The sequence below is a fragment of the Erinaceus europaeus genome, chromosome 14, assembly GCF_950295315.1.
Source record: "Erinaceus europaeus chromosome 14, mEriEur2.1, whole genome shotgun sequence".
In the NCBI taxonomy this organism is placed as follows: domain Eukaryota; kingdom Metazoa; phylum Chordata; class Mammalia; order Eulipotyphla; family Erinaceidae; genus Erinaceus; species Erinaceus europaeus.
In genome coordinates this window covers 93,940,217-93,956,058 of record NC_080175.1, presented here as the reverse complement: position 1 = coordinate 93,956,058, position 15,842 = coordinate 93,940,217, and the positions used below count along the sequence as shown (strand labels likewise).

General features: G+C 37.7%; 1 protein-coding gene across 16 annotated transcripts in view; it reads left to right on the top strand.

Moving 5' to 3' along the window:
* ROBO2 (roundabout guidance receptor 2) overlaps positions 1-15,842 on the top strand; it is a 1,295,155-nt gene that overhangs the window by 1,252,182 nt on the left and 27,131 nt on the right. For all 16 annotated transcript variants that reach the window (XM_060172139.1, XM_060172137.1, XM_060172131.1 and 13 more), the window contains 3 exons: positions 1,869-2,022; positions 8,081-8,341; positions 12,721-12,926. In XM_060172139.1, the coding sequence (XP_060028122.1) occupies positions 1,869-2,022; positions 8,081-8,341; positions 12,721-12,926 (621 nt within the window). The remainder of the gene's footprint in view (positions 1-1,868; positions 2,023-8,080; positions 8,342-12,720; positions 12,927-15,842) is intronic.

Here is a 15,842-nt window from a genome sequence, read left to right as displayed (position 1 = left end):
GCAGGGCTGCAGGTGTCTCTCTGTCTCTCTCCCTTTCCATTACCCCCTTCCCCCTTTATTTCGGGTTTCTCTAGTAAATAAATAAAGGTCGGGAGTGGGGTGGTAGCACAGCAGGTAAAGCATACCTATGTAAGGACTCCGGTTCGAGCCCCTGGCTCCCCACCTGCAGGGGAGTCGCTTTACAAGCAGTGAATCAGGTCTGTAGGTGTCTATCTTTCTCTCCCCCTCTGTCTTCCCCATTTCTCTTGATTTCTCTCTGTTCTATCCAATGACATCAATAACAATAATAGCCACAACAATGTTAAACAAGGGCAACAAAAGGGAAAATAAATAAATAAATAAATATAAAAATTAAATAAAGGTTGTAAAAAAGAAAGAAAAAGTTAGATAAAAGCTTCAGAAGTGTTTAGAAGTAAGGATTTCTCAAAGGGAGAATAATTGAGAAAGAGTTAAATGACTGAAGTTTACTGAACAGTTTAAGTCCTTTATTCACACCGTCTCTTCTAAGTTTCAAAATATCTCAAAGAAATAGGACACTAAGTAGTGACTTCACATGTCTAAAAGCCAGGATGATCATTATTGAGTAGCTTTTTAATAAATGAGAAACTATGAGTTGAATTCAAACACAGAACCTGTAACCAAAAAGATATCTAACTCTCATTGGACCAAAGAAGTGAAAAATAAAGTGAAAACACGTGGTAGGTTTGTGTACCTTTGTGTATATTATCTAGACAACAGGTCCAATTTCACAACTGATAACAGCGTATATGTCTACGTTAACAATTTTATACATGTTGACATTCAAACGATTTAAGTTACAATATTACAGAATTCTCTGAATTGGCTGATGTGCTATTAATAGTTGTTAGATGAAAGAAGATAAGGTAGATTTTCAGTAATATCCAGTTGTTAGTACTATCACAAATATTTTAGCTTACTGTTACCAGATCTAGAAAGATGACATCCAGAGTGTTGATATCATTTCCTGGAGATATGACTATAGATTACAGAAACGGTAAATTCTTTTGTTGTTCTCTTTAAGAATTGCTCATAAGGAAACTTTACCTAATTTTTGGAAATGTAAAAGTACAGAACTACATCAATGCTTATATTTCTTTTTATACTTCATTAAGTCCAGTAATTCCAGTAATGGCTTGTATACTATTGGGTTATTCAGTGCATGAATTTATTTGTGTTATAATAATATTCAGACTGGTTAGTATATTTCCATTAATTCCCTCATTTTAGAATTTCAGGAAATGAGTTAAAAATATCTGGGAAGAAATTTCACTGCATACAGGAATAAATGCGTCCCTCGTCAGCTTAAAATTCTGTAAAACATATCACTGTAAAGATTTACAAGTGCACACCAGATTTTAATCGATTGAATTTACTAGTATTTTATACGGAAAAAGATTAATCTTTTGGATAAATTATATGGAGTAGATTATAAATAGCAGTTTAGCCTATAACCTTAGCCACTGTGTTTTCCACTGAGAGAGGTTGTGCAGAAGAGTATTATACAGGCACTAAAGTTTAATATTTGAAAGAATTTGTTATGGTCCATTGTTTTGTCTAGCTATGAAAATATGAATGCAGCAGACTTGAATGAATCAATACTTGTGCTTTTACTACAGAAGCCATGTTTCTGGCTTATTCAGGGACACAGCTAATGCACTGAGAAACAATATCGTTTTGAGTGATTTATAAAAATGCTTTTTTTCCCCCCTGATTATATCATTTCATTGTGGATAGCTTTCATCAGCTATAACATACTGATATACTTGTTTTGAAACATGAACATATCTTCCATGGGGTCTGCTCTGTTTCTTCTGATATTTGTTATCTGAATACATTATCACTTTCAGGTGGGAAAGGTGGAAAGAAAAAGAAAAGCAAGAGCTCTTCCAAACCACAGAAAAACAATGGATCAACCTGGGCCAATGTGCCGCTACCTCCTCCTCCAGGCCAGCCCCTTCCTGGCACAGAATTAGAACACTATGCAGTAGAACAAGAAAATGGGTAAACAAATATTATATATATATATATATATATATATATATATATATATATATATATATTAAATGTCTGTGCTTGTAGTTTTATTTTTCTCTACTGTGTATTTCTCTCTGTGTTACTCTTACGATTTTTCTCAGCCCCTTTGCTGACTACTATTTGCCTCCCTCATCCTTTCTATTGTTTGTGTCATCTATATATTTTTTGGCAGATAAATATAATAAAACACATATTAAGGATTGAGAACCCCTGGCCATCAGGTGCCTTAGATTGTCTGCAATCATGATAATGCAGCCTCCATTTATAATATCTCTTGTTAGTTTGAAAGCGGGTGCCTACAGCTCTGGGAACTAAAGAGCCACTCCTGATAAGGGCTGAAAAGGGAATTAAAAGAAGCTTCTTCACCAGCCCTCACAGTTTTCTAATGACTTGATGTCTGACCATAGCAGGGTGCCCATTGTAGAGCTTCATCTCAAGGGGATAATTGTAGGGACCTGGCCTGGTGGGTTGAACTTGAATCATCAGCTTTGATGGGGATATAGGGGCCAGAACAATAAGAGAGATTCAGGCCAATGAACATGGTGTAACAAAACCTATTCCAGAAAGAAATGATCATTTGAGGACCTGTAAATGTGACCAGTTTCTTTATTATTTTCCTAATATCTCACAAGACTTCTAGCTTTCCTCTGCTAATTGAAGTGTTAATTGAGTTTAAAGTGAAAGGATACTGATAGTTTTCTTCTCAATGCAAAAACAGCAAATAGACAAAAACCTGTCTTTCTCTCATAATGCTGGCTGGGTGTATTCCTCACACTTTTCAGTTCATCATTGTTTTGACTCACACTGAAATCAAAGTAAGATAAAGGTTCTTTTTATAAGCTTCTCTTTAATTAGATATCAAAGTACCTCAGTTTACTTGAATAATGATGTTGTCTTCTGTCTTATTAACATAAATATCACATAAGGACATGCCTACAATTTCGACCATTTATTGTTTTTTTATTTTTATTTTTTTAAATATAACTTCTTACATAACTGTCTTTCAGGTCTTCAGATTCATTTTTCTAAGTAGAAAATTTTATTTTCTCTTTCCACCAGAGTTATTGTTGGGGCTCTCTGCCTCTACAGTGATCCACAGATCCTGGCTGTCTTTTATTTCTATTTATTTCCCTGGGGGTAAAAGATAAATAGAAAGAGAAAAAGAAGGAGGGAGAGACAGAGATGAGAGACACCTGCAACACTGCTCCATTACTTGTGAAGTCTTTCCTTGTGAGGCCTAAGGGGCTTGAACTGTGCTCCTCATAGATGGTGATGCACACAGTCTACTAGCTGTGCCACTACCTAGCCCCCCAAGTAGACTTTTTTTAATAATAATGTTTCCTACCTCAAGATACCTCATTTTCTTTTCCTACTTATATAAATACATATTGCTATACATATGCATTTTACAGAGATCAATATGTATAAATATGCACATGTAATATAGATAACTTTTACATCTTTTTCTTTGCATCTTTCGCTCCAAGGGCTTTGTTTGTTTCTGCGGATTGTTATCTTATCTATGCATAACGTTTTCACTTCACTTTGTAATGTTCATTGAAAAATGAACTAGAGAGCATACTTTCTCTGATTCAAAAATTATCATGTGCATAACCTTATATAGTACATGTCAGGAATAGAAATGTGTCAGTATCACATGGGTTTTGAGCATAGGAAAGCCAGAAATCTGTATTCCATAAGAAAAAGACTATTATAAAACGCAGAAATGTGCACTCTATAGAACATAGTAAGAAAAATGGAAATTATGAAGACAAAACTTTGACTTTAAGCATAAAGTCTGAAGCTCACATCGCATGAGAATTATAGGTAATTTGGAATCTCTCCTCTATTAAATTCAATTTTGTTGCTCAGTTAGAGTTAAAAGTAGTTATTGGATGAAATATGTTTTCATGTACTTAGAAAGTTCTGAGTCCAGTGCTAGGGAGCAAGTAACAGAGGCAAATGGGGAAATGGGGCTTAAATGCAAAATTTGTAAGTGATGTCTGTTCTCTAATGTCAGAAACTCAAAGAGTTGAAAAGTTAACAATAGAAATTATGTGGAGTTGTACCCCTCTTATCCTATGGTTTTATCAGTGTTTCCTTTTTATAAATAAAATAAAAAAAAAAGAAATATTAAATAAGCGGATGTGTAGGAAAAGCTAGGAGAACGGATTGGCAATGACATTAAAGAGACTGGAGTTTGAACAGAAAAAAAAAAGAAAGTAATATGCATATGTGCTGGTGAGATAGTGCTGCAGGTTCTCTCTCTCTTTCACTCTCTCTCTTCTTCTTTCTCTATTTGCTTCCCTCTTCCCTCTCAAATTCCCTTCTCTCTCTCTTTCTCTCTCTCTCTCTATATATATATACATATATATATACACATATATATATGTATATATATACATATATATAATAAACAAAAAACATTAAAAAAGGGAGAATATTAGGCACACCTGAATAAATCTTATAGACACTAAGTTTTCTTTTTTTAATATTTATTTATTCCCTTTTATTGCCCTTGTTGTTTTATTTTTGTAGTTATTATTGTTGTTATTGATGTCATAATTATTGGATAAGACAGAGAAAAATAGAGAGAGGAGGGGAAGGCAGAGAGGGAAAGAAAAAGACACCTGCAGAAATGCTTCACTACTTGTGAAGTGACTTCCCTGCAGGTGGGGAGCCAGGGGCTCAAATCAGGATCCTTATGCCAGTCCTTGCACTTTGCACCCCTTGCACTTAGCCCGCGGATCTACCACCCAACTCACTAGATACTAAGTTTTCAGGCCCTGAGTTGTTGGTCCTTGGGTTCCAGGCTCTGAGGTAGAAGTAACAAGGAAAATGAAAATAGTCTATGATCTAAAAATAAATAAATAAATAAATAAATTAGAAATTTAAGATATAAAGTAAAATATGAGAAAAAAAAAAGAACAGGGCGTTAGTTAACTTTTAGAAGTTTTCACAAGTCCTCCAAACCCCAGCCCAATCTATTTAAAATTGCTTATCTGACCTTTGATTCTCATCATTCTGTCATATTACGTTCAAATTGCCAGCTTGTCTGCCTGCATCTTCTGAAGTTGGTAGCGACTGTAGGGAATTTGTTAAATTTAAATAAAGCAGAAGGTAGAGGACAATCTGAGAGGGTATCTGAAGGTCATTTGTGAGACCTTGTATTTTAAGTAGGAATTTTGATCTTTGGGTATAGATTGCAGACTGAAGGACAGAAGACTGGGCTCATCAGATCGATAATGTGTAGAGTACTACAGCAGCAGGGTATGCAAATGTCAACTCAATCAGCAGTGATACGGTAGTGTCTGTGAAGTGAGTGAAACATCATGATTCTGAAGCTATGTCTGGGTCAAAATAGTGACAACTTTGAACGATTACATTTCTTGATTTTCGTTACAATATTTAATATTGTTTTTAAGAATGTAAATGCCATCAGATTTCTCTCCTATTCTTTCTCAGTCCGTTTTATTCCATGATACAAAATATCATCATCCGAATAGAAAAGACATCTAATGATTCATTTCTGTAATAACAATGGTAAATACTTCTCTCATCAATACAACTTTCCCATATTGAAAAAAAAAAAACAAACACGGTTTCAGGATGTATTTGTTCCAGCTATAAATAAAATGATTTTTATATAGTCAGCTTATAAAAATTCAGTAGTAATTTAATATAAAACTGGTGCTTTGCTTTGCTGCTGCAATTAGAGATTGACAAGTTTTTGTGGGTGAGTGTTGAACTTTATTGTATTTTTATTAGTAATTTAGTATTTGTATTTGACCTTTAACAAGTTTGTGCATATGCACCATTGATTTGTTGTCATCTTTTTCATTATTCATCACACACGACAGATAATATGATGTCTCCTGCCCCACTGACAAGAAGTCAAAAGAATAAAAACATGTCTAGGTTGACCAGAAAGACCTTTTGTTTGGCATTACGAGCATTTTCACATTCTTTTTTTTTAAATGTTACTATAAAAACAAAAAAAAGAGATGAAATTCCATTACTCAGATAAACTATATATCTGTGAATGTGAATGTAACTAAAAACAGCTTACTTTTTTTATATAACATTTAAAGAGTCATCTGTTATTTTTCTTGCATTTTTACACAGGCACACTCACCTAGATATTTGTGACTCTGAAAGATACTGAGCTACGAACTCCTTAGATATGATGAATTTAAATAGCCTGTCCTAAATTTCATCTGCTCTCTTTTGTTATTTTCCCAGTTTGATTTTATTCCTTCTCTCTCTCTTCATTCTCCTACTTTGTGCATAAATCACTAAGATAAATTCATGAAATATCTCAACTCTATGTTTCAGAAAGCAGAAAGTCTCCTCACTGGTGTTGTATTTTACCTTTATGGAAACATTTTGGAGTAATTGATGATAAACACTTATTCTTTGTCATAGGTTATTTTTTTTCTTTCATGTAGACTTTATTTTTAGAGATTTTTTTTTTATTCCTTAGGACAGTTTTTTAATGATTTTAGAGAAATAATTCACATGTGAGTTAAAATAGATAGCCTTGCATAAAACCCGTGATTGTAATCCCATATCCACAACTTAAATGACTGGTTATTTCTAGTATCATAGATTCTATGGGATTGCACGTATGGCCAATCACACATCTCCTATTGAGTAACACCTGTTAATAGGATGCTTTCACAGCTCAATTAATACTCGGCTTTATTGATCTCTTTTGTGAGATTCCTGGAAAAGACTAAATACGTATAGAGGGTTAGTGGTCTACAGTACAGTCTGTAGCACACAGGCTCAACCTCTCATGTCCCCTTGATTCTTATCTATGAGACACAAGAGGACCCTGGCATCTCCTCAAACAGTCCTTTCTACTTCTCCTCCAGAGTTCTTTGCTTTGGTGATCTAGGTCACACCCAGCCCAAGTTTCACTTCATGTTTCCTCTTATTGTTCTTCTTTTTAAAAAATATTTTTTTAAACTTTTTTGATATTTATTTCTTTATTCCCTATTGATGCCCTTGTTGTTTTCATTGTTGTTATAGTTGTTATTGATGTCGTCCTTGTTTTATATTAAGGGGAGTCCGGCGGTAGTGCAGTGGGTTAAGCGCACATGGTGCAAAGCACAAGGACTGGTGTAAGGATAGCAGTTCGAGCCCCCGGCTCCCCACCTGCAGGGGAATCACTTCACAAGCAGTGAAGCAGGTCTGCAGGTGTCTTTCTCTCCCCCTCTCTGTCTTCCCCCTCCTCTCTCCATTTCTCTCTGTCCTATCCAACAACGTCATCAATAATAACTACAACAATAAAAACAAGGACAACAAAAGGGAATAAATAAATTAAATTAAAAAAACACTTAAGAATGGTGGAACTATTCTAGTGCCAAGCCCTAGTGATAATCCTAGGGAAAAAATAATAAATTTAATGTGTATTTTATGGGATTAAATTTTGAATTTATATTTTACAGATTGGAATATAGATGTTGAGATAAAGCCAGGCATGCAATTCTACTGAGAAAATTAAGGGAACCAAAAGGATACTGGATACATTTGATATCACTAGTTCTTACTGATATGCCATATTGGATGAAAAGTCATAGTTTGAGATAAGAATAATAAATTCCTCAATTAGATGATGATCTATATGGCCTGTTCTGTTGGTGCATAAGAACAAATAGGAAATGAAAATAGTTAAGGCTATATTACCACTAAGTTCATTAATTGTCTTTAGTCAACAGTTTGGCTTTTTCACATGAGCAACTTTTGGGGAAAGTTATTGCCTTTTCTTACTGTAGGGTAGCAATTTACTAGTCAGGTATTTTAAAAATAAATTGAGATATTGAGATAACAGTTGTAATTATGACTGGGAATTAAGATAATGAGCAGGTGATTTACTGATGCAGTACCAACAACTCGGTATCAGTCAGAAATGAGCTCACATGACCTTTTGGGTAATTGTAGTTTCTACTTACTGCAAACGGAACTGTATGTACGTGTGTGTGTGTCTGTGCTCATTCGCTTTCTTCTCATGTGATTTCAGTTATGACAGTGATAGCTGGTGTCCGCCATTACCAGTGCAAACATACTTACACCAGGGCATGGAAGATGAATTAGAAGAAGATGATGACCGAGTCCCAACACCTCCTGTCCGAGGCGTGGCTTCTTCTCCTGCTATTTCCTTTGGACAACAGTCCACGGCGACTCTCACTCCCTCACCAAGGGAAGAGATGCAACCCATGCTGCAAGCTCACCTAGATGAGTTAACAAGAGCCTACCAGTTTGATATAGCAAAGCAAACATGGTAAATATCCTGGTAAGGTCAGACATTCATATTTCAACACCTGGAATGAGCAAGGGATTGTGTTGTTGTTTTTTTTTTTTTTTCCACACTGAATTCTGAAAAAAACATCCCACAGAATTATGTTGCTGGGATCAGAAGTGGTTTGTATAACTTCTTCCCATCTTTTCCTTTCCTTCCCTTCCCTTCCCTTCCCTTCCCTTCCCTTCCCTTCCCTTCCCTTCCCTTCCCTTCCCTTCCCTTCCCTTCCCTTCCCTTCCCTTCCCTTCCCTTCCCTTCCCTTCCCTTCCCTTCCCTTCCCTTCCCTTCCCTTCCCTTCCCTTCCCTTCCCTTTCCTTTCCTTTCCTTCTTTCTTTTTACCAGAGCACTACTCAGCTCTGGTTAAACCTGGTACCTTGGACCACAGGCATGAACTCTTCTACTAGTTATCTAGCCAATGGAAATGACAGAACAACTACTCACCTAACTAGTTACTTAGGTAAAAGGCATTTAACCCATTAGAGTAAACTGAAGCAGGAATTCAAATTTGCTGAATTTTAGAATTAGGTGCTTTTGTTTATACTAATCTTTTGTTTTAATATAGCACTGGAGAGCAGCACCAGAGCGTCACATGTTTATGATACTAAACTGAGCTGTATTCCAGATAGGATTTTTCATTTTTTATTAAAGGGTAAGGGAGAGAGAAAATAGGAATAAGTAAGCAAAGAAATAGGAGGCAGCACAGCACTATTCCGTCATCCTTGGGAGTTCCATGGTGCTATGGGTGGTGCTTCTACGAGATGTTAGAGATTCAAGTGTCGTAAGATGTGTGCTCTTACAGGATAGCTGTCTCCCGGCCCCACACCAGTGTGTGTGTGTGTGTGTGTGTGTGTGTGTGTGTGTGTGTGTGTGTGTGTTTCAAGTGTTGTAAGATGTGTGCTCTTACAGGATAGCTGTCTCCTGGCCCCACACCAGTGTGTGTGTGTGTGTGTGTGTGTGTGTGTGTGTGTGTGTTTCAAGTGTTGTAAGATGTGTGCTCTTACAGGATAGCTGTCTCCTGGCCCCACACCAGTGTGTGTGTGTGTGTGTGTGTGTGTGTGTGTGTGTGTATTGATAGAGATGTAAATATAAATGCTGTAAATTACAAATGGTTGTGTCAGCTATTAATTTTTTTTCTTTGGAGGAATTAAATTGGACAAAACAATACTAGTTACAATAACTGTGCCCCCTCAAACTTAGAATAAGTTACAAAACTCACATTCTTTTTCAAATAAACAACCCAGGGCCAGGTGATGGTGTACCCAACTGAGGTGCAGTCCTCATTATAGACAGCTATGCTCCAAGTTAGAGTTAGTTATAGAGAAAGCATACAAATTAAATTCTGCCGAAAGTTTATAGAGGAAAGAGTCTAGAAGAGACAGAATGTGGAACTTTCTTAGTGGAAAATATTTCTTTCCTATCAAATATGTGTGAAAACCTGCATGGAATATTGCCAACCAGGTGTGATCAGGGGATCTAAGAGGAAGACTCTCGAATCAGTGTTCTGTGATATAGACCCAATTATTGAGTATACGTGTGGCTGACCCCATTCTCCAGGTTCTTCACAACCATAGTATTTGAATATAAATACAAGTGTGTGTGTGTGTGTGTGTGTGTGTGTGTGTGTGTGTGTACTTACATATGTATGCAGGCCCACACATACAGCTAGATAGACGTAATCACCCTATATCTCTTGTTCATCTTATGGCTCACTCTATTTCTTTTATTATTATTATTATTTTATTTTTTTTATTTATAAAAAGGAAACATTGATTAAACCAAAGGATAAGAGGGATACAACTCCACACAATTCTCACCACCAGAAATTTGTATCCCATCCCCTCCCCAGGTAGCTTTCTTATTCTTTAACCCTCTGGGAGTATGGACCCAAGGTTGTTGTGGGATGCAGAAGGTGGAAGGTCTGGCTTCTATAATTGCTTCCCCACTGAACATGGGTGTTGACAGGTGGATCCATACTCCCAGCCTGCTTCTCTCTTTCCCTAGAGGGGTGGGGTTCTGGGGAAGCAAGGTTCCAGGACACATTGGTGGGGTTGTCTGTCCAGGAAAGTCTGATCGACATAATACTAACATCTGGAACCTGGTGGTTGAAAAGAGAGTTAACATACAAAGCCAAACAAATTGTTGGACAATCACGGACCTAAAAACTGGAATAGTGCAGATGAAGAGTTGGGGGGGTGGCCCTCCATTTTGTAGGTAGCTAATAAGGACATTTTAGTTATCTTCCAAAGGGCCTGTGACTATACTAGTTTTTTTTTTTTCTTTTTCTTTTTTCCCTTGAGCCTGAAATCTGATATGCAGGTGGATCTAAGTTATTGTCTGGGGAGATGATGTCATGGCTGGAACAAGAACCAGAAAGGTGGATCAAGAAAGAGAGTAGCTTCCTAATATGGGAAAAGGGTATAAATATTGATGACTGTCAACCCCATCGATTTAATGTGATCTGGCTCACTCTATTTCTAATGCACAAGAGAATCTGAAGTAGTATATACACTTAGATGAAGTCAAGATTCTCTGTTCCATCAGTTAGGAAAGTTTCCTGACCACTTGACTGTCCAAGCTGTGATGACTACCAGATAAAAACTTGTCTCGGGCCGGGTGGTGGCACACCTGGTTGAACGCACATGTTAAAATGTGCAAGGACCCAGGTTCAAGTCCCCTGTCGTATGCTTTACATTGGCTTGTTCTAGCCCTCCCCCCGCCAAGAGAATTGGATCAGGCCTGCTAATTTCGCGGCCCGCTTGGCCCCGCCCCAAAGGAACCCCGGGAGAGGGTTCCTGAGTTCGAGAGTGCCAGAGTTTCAGAGGGCTCTCAAGTACGAGAGTTCCAGAGTGCCAGAGTGCCAGAGTTCCTGAGTTCCTGAGTTCGAGAGTTTCAGAGTTACAGAGTAAGAGAGAGTGCCAGAGAGACAGAGTTCCTGGGTTCCTGAGTTCCAGAGTAAGAGACGGTTCCTGAGTCGAGAGTAAGGGAGAGTGCTTGCGCCGCCGCAAAGAGACAGCAGAGTTCTGTTTGGTGATTAGTTTGTCTTAGTTTATGAATCGTTGTTCCTGAATAAAGAAATACAGCTGCCCTGCCCAGCCGTTGTCTCCGCGTCTCTGTTACCCTCCGTGAAGCTAGACCCGCCCGGCAAGAGCCTACAAATTTTAACAACAGTCCCCCATCTTTGCTAGTGGTGAAGCAGTGCTGTAGGTGTCTCTCTACTGCTCTTCCTTTCTATCCCACCCCTTCCTTCTAGATTTCTGGCTGTCTCTATCCAATAAATAAATAAAGGTAATAAAAACATTTTTTGAAAACTTGTCTCAAATTCTTGACCTTTTAAAGTGATGGTGATGTCATTTTCTGTTGCTGGGAAGATGACTCAGTGTTAGAATACAGAATCTGTCTGCTTGAGACCTTGGGTTTGAGCCTTGACACCACATATGTCAGAGCAGTGCTCTGGTCTCTCTGTTCCTCATACAATAAATACATACATTGTTTTAAAATAAGTTTCTTTTTTTTTAAATATTTTGTTTCTGATAGTATTGTGTCTTCCCACATGATAAATATGTGGTAGCTCTTCAATTATTTTTTTTATCGCTGTCGTCGTTGTTGCCTAGGACAGAGAGAAATGGAGAGAGGAGGAGAAGACAAAGAAGAGGAGAGAAAGACACCTGAAGACCTGCTTCACTGCCTGTGAAGCAACTCCCCTGCAAATGGGGAGCTGGGGGCTTGAACAGGGATCCTTACTGCAGCCCTTGTGCTTTACGCCATGTGCGCTTAACCCACTGCACCACTGTCCGGCCCTTAAAATAATTTTCATCAGAAGCACAAAAACAGTCAACTTTTGACACTTCCTTGCAGCATGTATTCATATTTTCTTTTGTTTTATTTCGATTTTAAAAATTGGGCCTATATCTTTTCCCATGTGTCATCTCTTAAATGCCAACAAAAGAGTGTAGTAATCTCCATTGATGAGTGATGTCGGCATAACTCAGTGTAACTGCTAAAATGAAAGAAATGTCGTCTCCATAATCAGCTAGTAGAAAGGAAATAGATAGGGGTCCGGGCAGTGGCGCACCTGGTTAAGCACACGTATTACCAAGCACAAGGACCTACGTTCAGGCCCCCGTTCCCCACATGCAAGGAGGATGCCGCAGGAGCAGTGAAGCAGGTCTGCAGGTGTCTTTTCTTTCTTTCACTCCCTCTCTGAATCTCCCTGTCCTCTCTCAAATTTTTTCTGTCTTATCTAATAATAATAATAAAAATTATGTTACTAGGTAAAATTAGTTACTATCAAATACTGAAGTACAATGTTATAAATGTTAACAACCACCCCCCCTTTTTTTAAATTCCTGTTTGAATTTTAGGCACATTCAAAGCAATGATCAACCTCCACAGCCCCCGGTTCCTCCATTGGGTTACATGTCTGGAGCCTTGATTTCTGATTTGGAAACAGATGTTCCAGATGATGATGGTGATGATGAAGAGGAAGCCTTAGAAATCCCCAGACCCCTGAGAGCACTAGAACAGACACCTGGATCCAGTATGGACAACCTAGAGAGCTCTGTGACAGGTAACAGAACTGATTTAATAGGAATAGCGGACCTATTTATAAGATGAAAATGCATAGAATATCAAATATGTTCTGATGTAAGATTTATTCCACACCATCTACTTCTGTAATATTTTAAATATGTTAATATTAAACACAAAATTCAAAAAGGATTTGAAACTACTTTTGCTTTGCTGCAAAAGTGATAAGAAAATTCATGAATTTTAAAAGGCTTTATAGACATGAAAGAAAACTCAATTATATCCAGGGCTTTCATGAAAAGTTCATTCTTATAGGGGAACCGAGTCTATTACATAAAGAAAAAAAACCTTGACTTTTAGAAATGAGATAGTCTGTATATCAGCAGCAACATGGGAGTGAAAGCAATCTTAAAATGCTTCTTGATGCATCACTTTGTGAAGTCACTCACTGGTGAAAATAGGCGCGCCTTCAGAATAAGCCTCTTGAAGGTTTCACAAGGTATTATTTTTAGAGTGACAATGTATAGTGAGATAAAACTGTTTATTTATGCATTTCATATTACTGAATCTAATAACTGTTCCTCTCCCAAGAAATATGGTTATATCTGCTATTTGCCTCTTTGATTCTCTGTGATCTTGTTCACCAAGAAAAAGGCTGCCATTGATATTTTCCTAGAACGATGCTAGGGCTGTAAGCTATTTCCAAGGACTTAGTTTAGTCAGTTTTGTTGGAAAGAAAATTTAAATCCTAATGTGTACCAAAGAAAATGGCAGAATTGAGTCAAGTATGTATCCATTCTTTGATATACAAGTAGCTCTTAACATATAAAGCTATAATGACAAATGTGACTTACTTTTGCATGTCTTTGGAGTTCCTCAGGAAATCACCCCTTTATGTATGCACTGTGATCATCTCCTTCATTCTAGAAGACGATTTACCACCATGTCATTTAAGTCATCTTATCCTAACAGCTTGCACCAGTCTCCCAGCATGCATTTCAGTTCAGAAAACAATTGTGAAGGCTGGCTAGGATAGAGCAGCCTCAGTTCCTGCCATTTCCTTCTGCACCCCTAAAGAAAGTGCACGATTTGTCAAGCATGCCCCTGTCCACTTTTCAGTTTTCCTTTTTACCTGGGGGCCTTCTTCTTGCTAGGCTAATTGAGATTTAAGAACTTCCAATGCGCTCCTGTGATTTGAAATGCAATCCAAATGAAGGTGACTGAGCAAAATTTCACTCTCTGACTGCAGAGAGTCAGTGCGCTATTATGTTGAGCCCCTTTACCTGAATTTCTAACATAATCTCCTTCAAGGCAAAATTCTGCATATTTTTGCATATCTCTCTAAGGCTTCTGAACTCCTTTTCCATTAGGGATGTCATCAAAATTGCAATAATGATGAGAAAATTCAGTGATAGTCCATGCAATTCTTTCTTTTATCAAATATTATAATGTCAAAAATGGTATATAGATCTCTAAATTAGGAGAATGTCATTTTTCACTTTTATTGGCCCACCTGTTAGGAACATGTTAGGCTGTCTAATGTGACTGTGGTTTCGAACAATCTGCAGTTATCCTATAGCTAGGATAATGTTCATTGCCAAATGAAGTTTTTATTGCTAAGAAAACAAAGTCTGTTTACCTACTTGGATTGGCTGCTTAATTGCTGTCGTATATAAAAACCTCAAGCTGTTAAGGTATGACTTCTGCTATGAGTTTATCTGATGAATAATATATCTCCTTCAGCAAAGAAATTGCATTCTGTGCAAATGCAGCCCAAGAAGGCATCCTTTATTTATTTATTTGCTGTACAATAACTTTGTGAGAGCAGCGTGATCACAAATTTAATTTTATTTTTAGAGTATTCATTTAAAATAAGTGAAAATGGGTTAAAAGTGAATATATTTATGTGGATGTATCTGTCAGACTATCTGCAGGCTGTGAGGCTGGTAGGAGTGTGTGTGTTCCTGTTATGGAGTTGTGAGTAAGTGTGTGCGTTCATGTGCATGCAGACAAGTATTGGGGAAGGTCCTGAGGTAGATTTGTTTTTATTATTTTAAAAAATATTTATTTATTCCCTTTTGTTGCCCTTGTTTTTTATTGTTGTAGTTCTTGTTGTTGTTATTGATGTTATCATTGTTGCATAGGACAGAGAGAAATGGAGAGAGGAGGGGAAGGCAGAGAGGGGAGAGAAAGAGAGACACCTGCACCTGCAGACCTGCTTCATCGCTTGTGATGTGACTCCCCTGCAGGTGGGGAGCCGGGGTTTGAACCAGGATCCTTATGCCGGTCCTTGTGCTTTGCGCCACCTGCACTTAACCCGCTGCGCTACAGCCCAACTCCCTTGAACTGGGATTCTTAAGCAGGTCCTTGGGCTTTGTGCCACATGCACTTAACCTGTTGCGCTACTGCCCGACTCCCTCCTGAGGTAGATTTATATGTAGATCAAATGTTATAGAAACCAAATGCAGGTGACTATTCTAACATATGTATCTTTTCCTCAAACACAGAAGCTTAGTTTAATGGTGCTTCATGATATGGGCAATAATAATTTAATTAGAAAAACTTGATTGAAGTGGTAAATGCCCACAGAAAAAATCTTGATCTTATCATGAATTACATTGAGTTTTAAATTTGTATGTGGCACGAGTCACTCCAATACTTTAACCTGAAATTATCTCAGAGATTTCTATCTTCACGATAGTATATCAATAATCTTTATTAAATGAAGCTAGTAATTGTATTCCAAACCCTGAATCTCTATACCCAACCAAAAGGATACCTCAAAAAGTGACACAGAGATAGTCTAGTAATAAATTTATATGGGGGGGGGCAAGCAGCAGCACACATAGCATGAAACGTAAGGGCCCTTGTAGGATCCTGGTTCCAGCCCCCGGCTCCCCCCCTGAAGGGGGGTCGCCTCATAAGTGGTGAAGCAGGTCTGGAGGTGTGTGTCTTT